At 39.1% G+C, this 15,028-nt stretch overlaps 2 protein-coding genes and 1 long non-coding RNA gene across 3 annotated transcripts in view; all 3 read right to left on the reverse strand.

Annotated features, from left to right (window-relative positions):
* LOC124141767 overlaps window positions 1-15,028 on the reverse strand; it is a 54,430-nt gene that overhangs the window by 2,844 nt on the left and 36,558 nt on the right. The gene's annotated exons all lie outside the window — the stretch shown is intronic.
* LOC125376818 lies at window positions 144-7,450 on the reverse strand. The gene is made up of 3 exons (XM_048388860.1): window positions 7,107-7,450; window positions 3,893-4,003; window positions 144-692 (listed from the first exon to the last, which is right to left on the reverse strand). The coding sequence occupies exons 1-3, from the start codon at window positions 7,237-7,239 to the stop codon at window positions 442-444; spliced, it is 495 nt and encodes a 164-aa protein (XP_048244817.1). The 5' UTR covers window positions 7,240-7,450; the 3' UTR covers window positions 144-441.
* LOC125376819 lies at window positions 12,325-12,893 on the reverse strand. The gene is made up of 2 exons (XR_007219277.1): window positions 12,853-12,893; window positions 12,325-12,486 (listed from the first exon to the last, which is right to left on the reverse strand). It is a non-coding gene; the product is annotated as an uncharacterized LOC125376819 (long non-coding RNA).

Consider the following 15,028-nt stretch of genomic DNA (forward strand, 5'->3'; position numbering starts at 1 on the left):
CTGGTCACTTATAACTTGTAGCTGGTATGCCGCGTTCGTATAATGTGTGTCGCCACCTATATACATAACATACTCCGTCCCATGATGTCGTACGGGTAAAAGTTGCACCACAGAAAGGACATAACGTTGCATATGCATTGTACCACTGAACACAGCTACAGTGTTTGTTGCGTTGATTACAGTTCCAGTCAGGTCATAGTCACTCTTCATCGTGAAGGTCTGATACTCATCTAGAGTCACGTGAATCGTGTCTCCGTCGTTGTAGGTCATGTTGTCATAGGTGACGTTCCCCTCTAGCATCAGCGTGATGTCCACGTCCGTCTTGTGGTTGTGGCTAGCTATCACTAACACCACCTGTGTCTGGTATCCCAGACAGGTGGATACTACATACCTGGAACCTAGGGCAGAGATCGGGAGGGGAGAATAGACGTCAGTTCCAATTTATCCGTGAACGCCCATGTTCTTACCAAAGACATGGATTATGTAAGCCTTGTTTTCCACACCTACCGTCAGCGGCAATAATGGATCTATGTTAACCCAAGTGTACCCGTATGGTGTTACAGTCCTTGTGACGTTATATCCCAGCTGTGGAAAATCAACCAGAAAAGATCCACCTGTTTCCACAGCTGCCACTGTAACTGCATGACTAGCCGGCCAGTTAAACTGAATATAAGCCAGTAGGTAGCTCACATCTGGAAAAAGTATATACAGTTTGTTAGTAGTGTTTTAGAATGGATAACAACGGTACAAACTAGACTCGGACAATTGATAGTTTCAACGTATCACTCGACTAAGCATTGCGTGCCTTGGGTTGACATTCATGACTCTGATGTTACAAACCAAATATGTGTCAATGTGACTGTTATCCAAAATCATTAAATCGATCGCCAAAGGACAATAGTCACTCTATCATGATTTCTTGGTATATTAAAAAAACACTCATCGATCTAGTTCCAAATAACAACATCAATGAAAATAGATATAACGTGAGCCCAAGCAAATTAAACGTTATTTCACACAGTTACTAAAATCCAGGCGGCCTGTAAATATACGATCTGACAAACAACAACCAATAACATCGTTTTGTTCATCACTTCCTCAGTAAGTCACAGTGACAGTGTAACTGTAGGGCATTCTGAACATTCCCACGCTGAGCGTAGTTGTCACTCGTCCGGATTGACAATGTGTTTTACAGCCATACAGTTGGTCGTTATATGACTGTCAATATAAATACGTGGTCACATCTACCGAATGGAAGTGTGTGAAACAGTTAATATGAAAACATAATTACGTGCATGTGTGCTGCTGTGTATATGAATATGCCACAGTGTTATTAGCTGTTGTTTTCTTCATTTGGTGATGGGAGGCTGAGGTGGGTTTTTATCATAAACGAGGCGTCACCCTTTTTCATGTTATTGGCTTCATCGGTCAATATGTTGACCCTTTTGTGTACGTAGCAGGCTTCTACACTCCAGTGTAACTACATCCCAATCCACTACACTTAAAAACTGTTTCTCCTTCATGTACGTGTGTATACACTTGTCAACCACCCTCTGCACATCATTTGCTTGATAACGGTGTTATCGATAGCAACATTCCAGCAATATCACGGCGGGGGACACCAGAAATCACACATTGTACCTATGTCGGGAATCGAACCCGAACTTTCGGCGTGACGAGCGAACGCTTTAACCATTAGGCTACGAGCCCGCCCTGAAACTTTAAAGGATACATTGAACTGTAACAAATTATGAATTACATATAGATCATGTATGACAAATAAATGTCAGTATTATCAGCCACAGTTTGTATTGTCCAAAGATTTATTTTGAAGGTCAACATATTTTGAGTGGAGCCGTGCCTGTCCGATGTTTGGATGTTTGGATGACAATTATATTGATAAAGATGCATCTACAATATGCAGATAAAAGTTATACAATGTACACCGTCATGTTTCCCTAACAGATGGATTAGATATATGTCTTCACCTTACTTAGTCACATCCATGACTTTTGACAGCGTCCCTAACCCGTAACCTCTTTCCTTGGAAAATAGAAATTAATGTTATGCGTTGTAAACACTATTTAAAAACAAATCGTGCCTTATATTTCATTAAGACCAAACCTTTACATTTGATGCTAATGTGCTTTTCCGCTCAGTGAGTCCAGATATCCGATTACAGTATAGGCTCTTTGTTCAAGCAGGGATATTTATGTAACAATTAACAAGTGTATGGGTTTTTTTATCAATTGGGCGTTTTGATGTGAGCTATGTAATTACACCCCCACCCCCACCACCCCAACCCCACCCCCCACCCCCCCCCCCACCCCCCACACATACACACATACACATAGAGACACAGACACACACACATACACACATACGCACACCCACCAACACCCAGACACAGACACAGAGAGAGAGACAGAAAGAGACACACAGAGAGACGCACACACACACGGAAACACGCACGCACGCAAGCACGCACGCACACACACACACACACGCACACACACACACACACACACACACACACACACACACACACACACACACACACACACACACACACACACACACACACACACACACACACATACATACACACGCAGAGCATGACAGCTTGACGAAGACAGACAGACAACACAACCCATCCACCAACATACACAATTTTTACAAAACTATACTTAGATAATACATAAAATATTAGGATGTCTCCATATGTGTAGTTAACCAAAGTTCACATGTGTACTGTGATAACACCATTGTCACAACGACGGGGACAGTGGGGTAAGCTAGGTTCGATTCCCCAGATGCGTACAATTTGCGAAGCCCCTTTCAGGTGCCCCCCGCCGTGATATTACTGGAATATTGTTAAAAACGATACTCACTCAAACAGAGCGGTGTTTATCAAATTACTATATGCAAATACATATACTTGTAAATTTGCACAAGACAAGATACTCAATACAAGTTGATCATAAATCAAATGTCAAAAAAAAATATTAACGGACAACAGTATGACACACTGTAACATACTATTCTTCTCAAACTAAGTTGAAGGACGCCCACAATTATAAGATTGTATTTTGCAATACAATCAGCCATGATGTGAGAGACTATCGTAGTCTTCTTAACTTCTTTTGAAAAGTATATATTTATATTTTAAACTGATTTATTAAGAGGATATTGCATGCTATGACCAGCCACGCGCTTTCGGCGTGATGGTCACATAAAACTAAATAAGGCCATAAATCAATCAATTATATTTCTCGCGGAAATCCGTGGACTGTGTTAAAATCACCTACGTCTGTACAGTTAAATTATGTTTAGGTATATAGTGAGAAAATTTCAACATTCCCTCCCAATTGAAACAGATAACATATGCGACCCCTATAGTGTTCAAGAGGAGATATTGCTTTACCGTGAGAAAACGATAGAGCGAGAAGGTATAACGCAACCAGGGGATCGAACAACCGAACTTTTGCTCTCCGGGCAGACGCTCTATCCACTACACCACTGAGGGGGTCGCACCCCAGAGCACACTAGATCAGACACATCAACCGAGATAGTTGACGATATGACCATAAACAGCAATACGATAATCCATGAACTGTGATCAACAAAACTTGATACGATTTACCCGAACTCAAATGATAGATATACAGAGATTATTAACCAAATAAATATCAGCCTTTAAATGTCATAGTTTAGGACTAAAATTGTTTTGGCAAACATTATTCATATTTGTTATTGCTTATATTGTTTATATTTGCATCACATCGGTCTTTCCTCCGACACAAAGCTGACACGCCGTGAAATACTGAAATGCTATTCAAAGTGGTTTCAAACCAATCTTACTCACTCCAAGAAGATATGTATATACTTATACCTTCAGCATACTCTTGTCCACTTGTCCCTGAGTTGCTGGATACAGGTGGGGGTAGTGTTGATACACCTGCAGGTGTTGAGGCCGGGGATTGTGTCTCGGGAGTTGTTGATCCTAAACAGAAATTATCGTGCGACTTTAGATACTCTATTCACATTTGTTAGTCCAAGGTTTCAAATCACATTACAGTCTTCATCTGATCAAAACAGCTGACATCACATTTCGTTTACGCACTTACACGTCATCGTTTTGAACGATGTATATCACATGCGATACACGTCATCCCGGTTATCGTTCTGAATGATGTATGTAACATATTTGAAACAAATCCTCCCCTGTCTTTCATTCTCAGTTATGTATAGAACATATCCGAAATAATTAAGCTTCCCCCATCCTTCCATTTTCAATGATGTGTATAATACATCCAATACACACTCCCCGATCATCGTTTGGAACGATGTATGTAACATATCTGACATACGCTCTCTGCCGCCTTTCCTTCTGAGTGGCGTATATTTGTTATCCGATGTACACACTTCCTCGTCTATCGTTCGGACTGAAGTATATATACCATATCTGATATACGCTCTCTCCCGCCTTTCCTTCTGAGTGGGATATATTTATTATCCGATGTACACACTTCCTCATCTATCGTTCGGACTGAAGTATATATACTATATCTGATATACGCTCTCTGCCGCCTTTTCATTCTGAGTGGGGTATATTCTTTATCCGATGTACACACTTCCTCGTCTATCGTTCGGACTGAAGTATATATACCATATCTGATATACGCTCTCTGCCGCCTTTCCTTCTAAGTGGGGTATATTTATTATCCGATGTACACACTTCCTCGTCTATCGTTCGGACTGAAGTATATATACCATATCTGATATACGCTCTCTGCCGCCTTTCCTTCCGAATGACGTATATTTATTATCCGATGTACACACTTCCTCGTCTATCATACGGAATGAAGTATATATACCATATCTGATATACGCTCTCTGCCGCCTTTCCTTCCGAGTGACGTATATCTATTATCCGATGTACACACTTCCTCGTCTATCATTCGGACTGAAGTATATATACCATATCTGATATACGCTCTCTGCCGCCTTTCCTTCCGAGTGACGTATATTTATTATCCGATGTACACACTTCCTCGTCTATCGTTCGGACTGAAGTATATATACCATATCTGATATACGCTCTCTGCCGCCTTTCCTTCTGAGTGGGATATATTTATTATCCGATGTACACACTTCCTCGTCTATCGTTCGGACTGAAGTATATATACCATATCTGATATACGCTCTCTGCCGCCTTTCCTTCTTAGTGGGGTATATTTATTATCCGATGTACACACTTCCTCGTCTATCGTTCGGACTGAAGTATATATACCATATCTGATATACGCTCTCTGCCGCCTTTCCTTCTAAGTGGGGTATATTTTTTATCCGATGTACACACTTCCTCGTCTATCGTTCGGACTGAAGTATATATACCATATCTGATATACGCTCTCTGCCGCCTTTCCTTCTAAGTGGGGTATATTTATTATCCGATGTACACACTTCCTCGTATATCGTTCGGACTGAAGTATATATACTATATCTGATATACGCTCTCTGCCGCCTTTCCTTCTGAGTGGGGTATATTTATTATCCGATGTACACACTTCCTCGTCTATCTTCGGACTGAAGTATATATACCATATCTGATATACGCTATCTGCCACCTTTCCTTCCGAGTGACGTATATTTTATATCCTACAATGTACAGACTTTCCCGTGTATCGTCCTGAATGAAGTATGTAACACATGCAATATGCACATTTTTCGTTCTGAGTGATGTATAAAACATGCTGTGTACAAACTCCGTGGATCGTTCTGAATGATGTATATATTAACATATTCGAAACGACCCCGCCCGTCATTCCTTCTGAATGACGTGTATGATATATCAGATAACACCCTTCCTCGTCTTTTGTTCTCAGTGCATACCGTCCACAATCTATAGCTATGGATTTGTATGAAAAGAAATTTTAACCGAACAGTATCTCTGTTACAGTCTATGTGTAAAATGAAATTAATTTACAAAATGCCTAAATATTTCAATTATATTACAAATTGACTGAAACATCTATCCATTTATTCTGTTATGATAACAAATTCCAAACATGTTTATGTTAAATTTCATCACCCAATTACTGAAAATGATAGGAGGAAAAGAAAATTAACAAACTTCATTGTATACTTTATGTTCTTTTGCCTTAAACCTGGCATAATCTGTCTATTGTGATGTTTTAACCACTTTGGAACTTCTTAATATTAATTTTCAGTCCATTTGTAAACTGAACGAAATATTTAGGCATTTTATAAATTGCTTAAATACAATTAAATACTATTCTACTTTAAACATCGACAAAGAATTAGAAGCAGATAGAACATGTTTCAATTAATGCAGCAGAATTAATGGTGCGACAACTGAAACCTATTTTTTAAAGAATTTTATAAATTAGATTAATCACTCCACTCCTCTGTGAATAATAAGAATTCGCTTCAGCACAGTTATTTTAATTATTTATTGTTAGTGAGTATAAAGTGGTAAACTTGGCTACGAACAACACAACACGGAGAGGCGTTTACAGTAACGTTATAAACAACATAAAAACTGAATGGATTCCAATTGCGATTCTTGGTTCATTTTTTCACGGCAACCATCAGAAAGTCTTCAGAAATCTCTCAAATTAGTGTACAAATTGTGTTACAAACTCTCAAGCTGTTTGCATTTATAATGAAGAATATAACGGGGTTTCTTTTATTCTGAATGGATCATGGACATATATAAGGATATATAAGCCCAGGCGGGCTTCCCACAATGTCCCCATGAGAGGAATCAAACCCAGGTGTAAAGCGCGAAGAGCAAATGATATAACCACATGGCTACGTCACCGCCCCTTTTGATATAAAAAGACTTATAGCAAAACATGTACCGTTTTACAACCAAAACCAGCAACCAACCGCAATTTCATTTCAAAATCAGCTTCCTGCACTCGTGGATACGAAATCCAGTTAGAATACTTCTGATAACGCTGTCAATACGATAAATCTTTTCCAGTGCATGGATGTTGTTACAAAGTCTAGTAATCGTAAAGCCAGCCAGAATGTGGTTTAAATGAAACTGCTTAGATATGAGAGAAAATACATCGTACCGTCAACGCTTCCAAGGGTCACCAGGAGTAGCGCCACCGCCATGAAGCGCCCCATTGTCCCAGAGCTTCGTCTGTACCGCATGGTGCCGTGACGACGCTCTGTATGGCAGGGTGGTGACAGGTAACCTGACATAGATACATTTCAAGTGATTTCATGGCATTTGATTGGCTAACCAAATAATCATTTTTGCGCACGAACCAAAAGAATATAGGCCACTCCACTGACAGAATACTGTTTCCTGATTGGGAACAGAATGGGCGGGTCTTGTGTTGCATTATTGAGCTGAACGATGGCACTGATTTCCTACTGTTGTGTACGCTTTTTGTGATAATGATTAAATAAGCAGTCTGTGAAGATATTATTGTTGACATTTCTATTTAAAAGAAATACGATCAATATGGTATTGGCGTTTATGAAGGTAAAAACGTTAACACCTTGGTGCATACGGTATGCACACTGTTTTTGTTGACGTTTAGTCCCCCATAAACGCAAAAGAATCTGAAGTCAGCTCTTAAATAAATGCACATACAACACATGACCTAAAACAACTGTTGGCAACAGCTATGAATCACCTGTGATTCTATTATACTATCTATAGGAAAGCACCATGATGTCCGAATAATTTGTATGGGCCATGCACACAATGTTGTAGTATTGCCTTGAATATAGAGTGCAGGAAGGTACAAGCAAAGAGTGTATAATTGTATGCTGTCGTTATAAAGAACATGATAGTTGTATGTTTCTAATGTTGAAACTTTACAAATGGGAGATTTGAGAGTTCTTAGCAAGTGTTAGGGGCGGTCAGGTAGCCTACTGGTTAGTGCGTTCGCTCGTCACGCACAAAACCTGGGTTCAATTCCCGACATAGGTACAATGTGTGAAGCCCATTTCTGGTGTTCCCCGACGTGATATTGCTGGAATATTGCTAAAACCGGCGTAAAACCATACTCACTCGCTCACTTAACATGTATTTTTTTGGTTGCAAACGAGAATAAATGAAACAAAACAATAATAATAATAATAATAATAAAAATAATAATAATACGTGCATTTATAATGAGCCAGATTCCATTCACCAAGTACAGCATTATTACCCCGGTCAATGGATCAGTGAGCAGTCGATTTTCATTCTCAGCTCCCTGGGTAGTATACAACCCAAGCTGCGTGTGAGGCGCTAGAAGGTTAACAGCCACATTACCATCTCATCCTACCGGGTACCCACTCACTGCTGTCACTAATGTCTATCTACATGTGTATTGTGAGTGCTGAACAGTGTGTTGTAATCCCAACAATCTTAGTAAGGATAGATGTATGGATGAACAACTTCTTTATTACAATTAGGAGCGACGAGCAAGTCATAGCAAGTTGTTTATCTATATATCTTATTTTTACTTATTACTCCAACCTTTGAATGCCTCTCAAAGAAGAAGAGTTATATCTTGGTATAACTTGTGTATAACTTTTGTATAAGGTGTGTGTGCAAGTTGTATTTAACTTGTGTAGATCTTGTGTATAAATTGTGTAAAAGTTTCTGTAAACGTATCATCAGGGTATGCTCCACTCTGACGAACCACACCATCGGAGATATTAAGTCTCCCTTCTACTATGAACCATACCATCGGAGATATTAAGTCTCCCTTCTACTATGAACCATACCATCGGAGATATTAAGTCTCCCTTCTACTATGAACCATACCATCGGAGATATTAAGTCTCCCTTCTACTATGAACCATACCATCGGAGATATTAAGTCTCCCTTCTACTATATTAAGTCTCCCTTCTACTATGAACCATACCATCGGAGATATTAAGTCTCCCTTCTACTATGAACCATACTTAAGCCCATTCGCTATCATAGCTTCGTTTTTAGAAGTGACGTCATCATCTGCAAATGTATCAGTAACTTCGCACATAAGTTCACCTACCCAAACGTTACTTGAGTAAACATCTATTTAACATTTCATAATTTGAACCAGACTAAAAAAGAAGCTTTGTAGGGCCCAGTGTATTTATCGTATTAGAATGGACATATTATACACTGGATAATCGAGAACGGATGACGCCGTTCTTTGTGACCTTCGTTTATCTACCCATAACGCCCCTATCGCCGACATCATTGCTGTATTTGACATAGTTATAATGCGTGTATAAATGTGCACGTCTGTATTGTTCCCTCGTGTTGTATTTGAATGTAACAAATCCGTTATAGGATGAATCTTATCACAATTTTTCTGTCCCCGTAGACAAATACATTGAGACATAAAGGTATATGAAACATGTGATCTGAATGTTTCCGCTATTTTGAACAGAAGCATATTTTAGCATCATTTAATCTTTCCTCATAGCGTGACTCACGGTGAAAATCGTGACATGACAAGAGAATCGGTTCTGCTGTTCAAAACATCCAGTGATATATGTTTTTTGTTAACCAGAATGTTATCAACTGTAGCTAAATAATAATATTTCCAGGAATAATGGCAACAGCGAGGCATGGTTTTGTCCACCAGATCTACCCTATTTAGAAACGAGGAAAACATGCTAGCATTGTTGTTATCGGAAGTGGTCTCATTATTGATTCACACATAACATTCATAACACATAATCATTTTTCCATATGCATGGTATGAACATTAACTACAGAACTATATCTAAACGTGTCAAACATGATAATTTAAAATTCTATATTCTTGGGATAATTGAAAACATGATAATAGAAAATTCTGTATTCTTTGGATATCATACCTCCCCATCTCATTGCAGTGATTCACTCTTATCCACGGTTCTCCACTACAATAAAACATTTTGTGTAATGGGCCGGTGGCTCCTTTACCGAAACAAAGAAAGACGATTCAACAATTCAAAGAATCATGAAAGTTGTTGCTGAAAACATCTAACACAATTCCACATTTGAAATCCGAAGTATTCAACTGTTCTTAATTTCAGCTCTGGCATTCGAGAAGTTAGAAGTTCTTGCTCGAGTATAAGTACGTAACATATAGTGACATCTTATCTGAATCTATATCGAGCGTTTATTATTGAATAAATTGAGCCAAGATCGCATTGTAGAGAGAAAACATTCAAATAAGGTATTGACCGTGTTATATTCCAACAAGTATTTCTCTTGGTTGCTATACATTAGGTGAAGGTTCACCAAGATATTATCAACATGAAACAAGTGGAATGTAATATTCCCGTAGTGTCTCACATTGAGCGGTATACGGTTATTGTAACGTTTCTTGGAGGTATCGCGTCAGGTCATTTGAAGAGACCCACCAATGCCTAGTATGTGTCAGATGTTAATGGTTTTTGACAATACGAATACTAGACATTCCTCATGTGATAGAGGGGCGGTCGGGTAGCCTAGTGGTTAAAGCGTTCGCTCGTCACGCCGAAGACTCGGCTTCGCTTCCCGACATTGGTACAATGTGTGAAGCCCATTTCTGGTATCCCTCGCCGTGAAATTGCTGGAATATTGCTAAAAGGGGTGTAAAACCATACACACTCACTCACTCACTCATGTGATAGAAGGCGCAAGGGTAGCCTAGTGGTTAAAGTCCTGAGTTCGATGTGAAGCCCTTTTCTGGTGTCCACTGCCGTGAATTTGTTGGAATCTTGCTTAAGGCAGTGTAAAACAAAACGCACTCAAGCGATAGCTTCCAAAAGCCTAAAAGGCAATTATTAAAAAGCTACATAAGAAATCTCCAACGAACATCAGGCATGTATGAGACGGGGCGAGGACAGAGTGATGGCATACTGGTAAAGGTGTAGGGCAGCGTTTAGTGTAATAGAGCTCGAGATTATTAGCTAAATGTAATTCCGTATCATAAATACCACATATTAGAAAGAGGAATTGTATTATGTGAGCCCTTGGCTGATTTTCGGTGATCTATTCACACATTTACACCGCCATTTTCCCTTTTACGCCCAATCGAAACTGTTTTGGCGGATATTAAAGAGTGGTTATACTCTAGTTATTTTCTTATATATATATTTGATATTAGTGATACAGAAACACACTCAGGTAATAATATCTGTATCATATGATGTCAATCTTTAAAAAAAATGTTTTAGATGTAGTTTCGCTGTAACTCTATACCCCTGTATTGTAAGAATACAACGCTTGAGTGAACTGCCCCATTTATCAAATAGCGTCAAAAGCTTTGCAGCTGTTTTTGTCAACAGTCACTATCAGCCCTTTCTAAACCTATTGCGAACGTCAACGAATAGTTTTTTTTTAGCAAGCAGGCATTCAGCGATGTATGAAGCTTAAAGGTAGTTCCTGCTACGTGACCTTATTTGCGTATTTATCAGATTGTGATACCAAGTTTACCGGATTGATAACACTGTCCATGAGGAAAAACATATTATGTATTTGCTGCAAATACATTCCCGAAGCATAGACAACCCTACTGGATAGGAGCCGCTTTATCATCCTCCATGTCCACATGAAAACCCTCCTTACGCTGAGGGAGACCCTAAAGAGGTGTCCTGTCTCTTCGAAAGCGCGACTTTGCATCGACATGTTTGAGCGTTCGCTGGCAAGATGGTATCCATGTTAAACTGCTGCATGGTATCTCAGACACAAACACACACAGACGCACCCACACACACACAATGTGACGCGACATTAAACCCAATTTCACCACACCTCCCCTTGTCTTATCAGGCACTCTGACTTGCCTGATTGTCGCTCTCAGTACCGCGTTGACGTGTATAGTTGCTCATATTTTAAGTTACTAGATTGCATAATCTTGACTTAGACGAATAACAAGGGTTTGGTGCTGACGAACAAAGTAAGATAATGATGGCAAATCGGGATTCGAACCAACGTTTCTGGCACATCAGGGACACATATATACAGAGCGAATGACAGCGCTTCAGATGACTGGGCCACCCATGTCCCCTAACACGATTATATGTTTTATCAAACTTCTTTATAACCGAAGTTGATTTATTCCATTTGACGACAGCAACTTATACATCTGCGAGCTCTGGAAACATACATACTCCTGTGAAGATCCGGGTTAGAATGGGTCTGCAGAAACCCATGCTTGTCGTAAGAGGCTAGAAGCGGGATCGGTGTATCAGTCTTGTTGACTTGGTTGATGCATGTCATCGTAACCAATTGCGTAGATCCATGTTCATGATGTCATTCACTGGATTATCTGATGCACACTCCAGTGCGGAGTTCAACAACAAACAAACAGAAACAGCCGTACACAAAGACATGCTTCATTGTTATACACTTTGAGTGAAACAACAAATAATCAACATGAATGGGGAAACGGTCACATTCCGCGTCAAGTCCACATCAGTACATCAGTGTCCAGAGGCCATTTCACAACTTTCGATCTTCAAGCTCGTGTGTCTTGGAGAATCTAAAATATAAACAACCTGTCAAATATGCAACATTTATGACAACTAGAAAATGGAATAATGATCAACCGAAAATTGAATGTAAAAACTCAAATTTGAATCGTTCTACGATAGGCATGAATTTTGCCATTAGCACGGATTTGGTGCTGACAAACTTAGGTACCGAACGGGGATTCGAGACCCATGGTTAAAGGTTTCTGGCACACAGCGGAACACATCTGCATAGCGAATTCCAACGGCTTAGACGACTGGGCCACCTGTGTCCCTCTTACCCGATTATATGTAAGTCACTTCGTTATAAGCGTAGTTAATTCATTCCATTTGACGACAGCAGTTAATACATCGGTAGGCCCTGGAAACAAACATACCCCAAGTGTAGATCCGGGTTAGAATGGATCTTCAGCAGACCATGCTTGTCGTAAAAGGCGACGGGTGGTTAGGCTCGCTGACTGCAATCACTGGATTGTCTGGTCGCATGCGGCGTTAAACAACAAACAAGCAAACAATTAAACAAACATAACATATAAATGCATCATTATTGTACGCTTTGATCAAAACTACAAATAATGAGCATGGAAGGGAAACAATCACATTCTTTGAGATACCGTTTCACATCGTCCACACAAGTGTCCAGAGGTTAAGCCATTTAACAAATTTCGATCTTCAAGCTCATATGTCTTGGAGATATTAAAATATCTACACAATGTTAACCATATAGCAATGACTACAAGAGAAGGGGACTTTGATCAACAGATAACTGAATTAATATATTGAACATTTGAAACCTCGTCGTTCTACAGTGCATGTGAAATAACTGCTGAACATGGCCCATAATGTCTAAACAAACAATTTACTGTCACGTCCCCTTCAGTCCCGAACTCCGTCCATATACGTTGTCCATATATGTATACCTCTGGGAAAATGTTAAGCATGTTAAGTGTCCCATAACAATAGTTATATGACTACCCATTCACCCTTCTGCTTCTCCGTACGAATCATCATGCAGTCATCTGGAGAAGCATGCATTGCATTGTCCTATAAGCAGATATCAGCATCAAAAGGTGACCAATATCACATTATGAGTACATTCTAAACATGGAGATCTATCAAACTGATGTCACGAACTAAATCCAAGCAGTCCACAATTCATTTCAAATTAATTGTTTGTATAATATCAACAGCCCTTACAATCTATCACTAGTCTCGGACCAGCAGACAAGTGGCCATGTCGACCCGACATAACTCCCAACCAATCACTCGTTAACACGAGTATTTCATCACCTGATATTAAAGGGTTCCACTGTACCGTACTGTAAGTCTATACTTTATATGTAACTGTTCACATTATTATATATGATTTGATGTCTGATTGCAGACACAATATTGAATATACGAGTCAGATTATTATAATAATGTAAACGGGCGGAATGATACCAACAAATTATGCTTATAAAGGGTATACTATAAGTTTACTAAATCATATTACCTTTGCAGCAACACCTGTACATTCTAAAGGACAAGATGGTTGTTGAGTTGAATAGAATTAATGTTAAAACGTCAATATTATCAATTTGAGTGATTATTGGAAACAGTTCAACAACAAAAGTCTTTTACTTAATCAAGCTATTCACATGCCAATATAAGGAAAATATGACATGGTTTTGTACAGCAAACACGATACATGTTTGAAATATTTCTTAAATGTGCATAGTCAACATTTATGAATGAAAAGAAAAGTGAGGTTACAAGTAATAAATAAAGCAGAGAGATAAAGGGCGACAAATGTTGGAGTTAGTGTATACAACAAACGGAAGTTGACAGTTGATTATTGAACGCACACATTCTCTTTCATCACTTCACACACATTCAGTCATGACGCCCTCTCAATGTTATTGACATGTGAACATTCAAAATGAGAGGAAGACATTCTGTGTCAAGTACACTCACAATGACTGCAGTCTGGTGGTATAGAAATTGTACAAAGTCATGAATTCTCTTACCTACACCTAAATTATTAGAGTAGTTGACAAATATCATTATGGAGACGTGCATGTCTCAGATCCCTTTTTTCTGATAGTAGACTGTTTTTCTACTGCATTTCAAACTGCATATGTAATCACACAAATATATTTTTGTAGAATAAAGAATAGTACAGACGTATAAGTATGGCACATTAATTAAATAAAACATCATATATTTTTGTAAATAAAAAATAGTCTTAGTATAAAAGATGTGGAGGATAAAACTAATGAAACAAAAATAAACAATATGTGCAAAAACAAATATGGGGAAACTTTATACAGGTGGGGGCGGGAATTACATAAATGTCCGCCGATTTAATCTTCTTGGGGCGAGCCTGTACCAATAAAAGTTGTCCGGGGGGGGGGGGGTCGGGGGGAGGTGGTCGCTGTGTGGTGGTGGGTGTTATTTTGCGACACTGGGACAGGAAATGCTAATGTGTCGTTTCTCAACACCAGCTGCGGTTTTCTAAATTTAGATGTGACATACTGTTTCCGGTTCCATATTCAATACAGGGACAAATAT

Source organism: Haliotis rufescens, unplaced genomic scaffold (genome assembly GCF_023055435.1).
Source record: "Haliotis rufescens isolate VD_foot unplaced genomic scaffold, xgHalRufe1.0.p SCAF_8, whole genome shotgun sequence".
Lineage (NCBI taxonomy): Eukaryota > Metazoa > Mollusca > Gastropoda > Lepetellida > Haliotidae > Haliotis > Haliotis rufescens.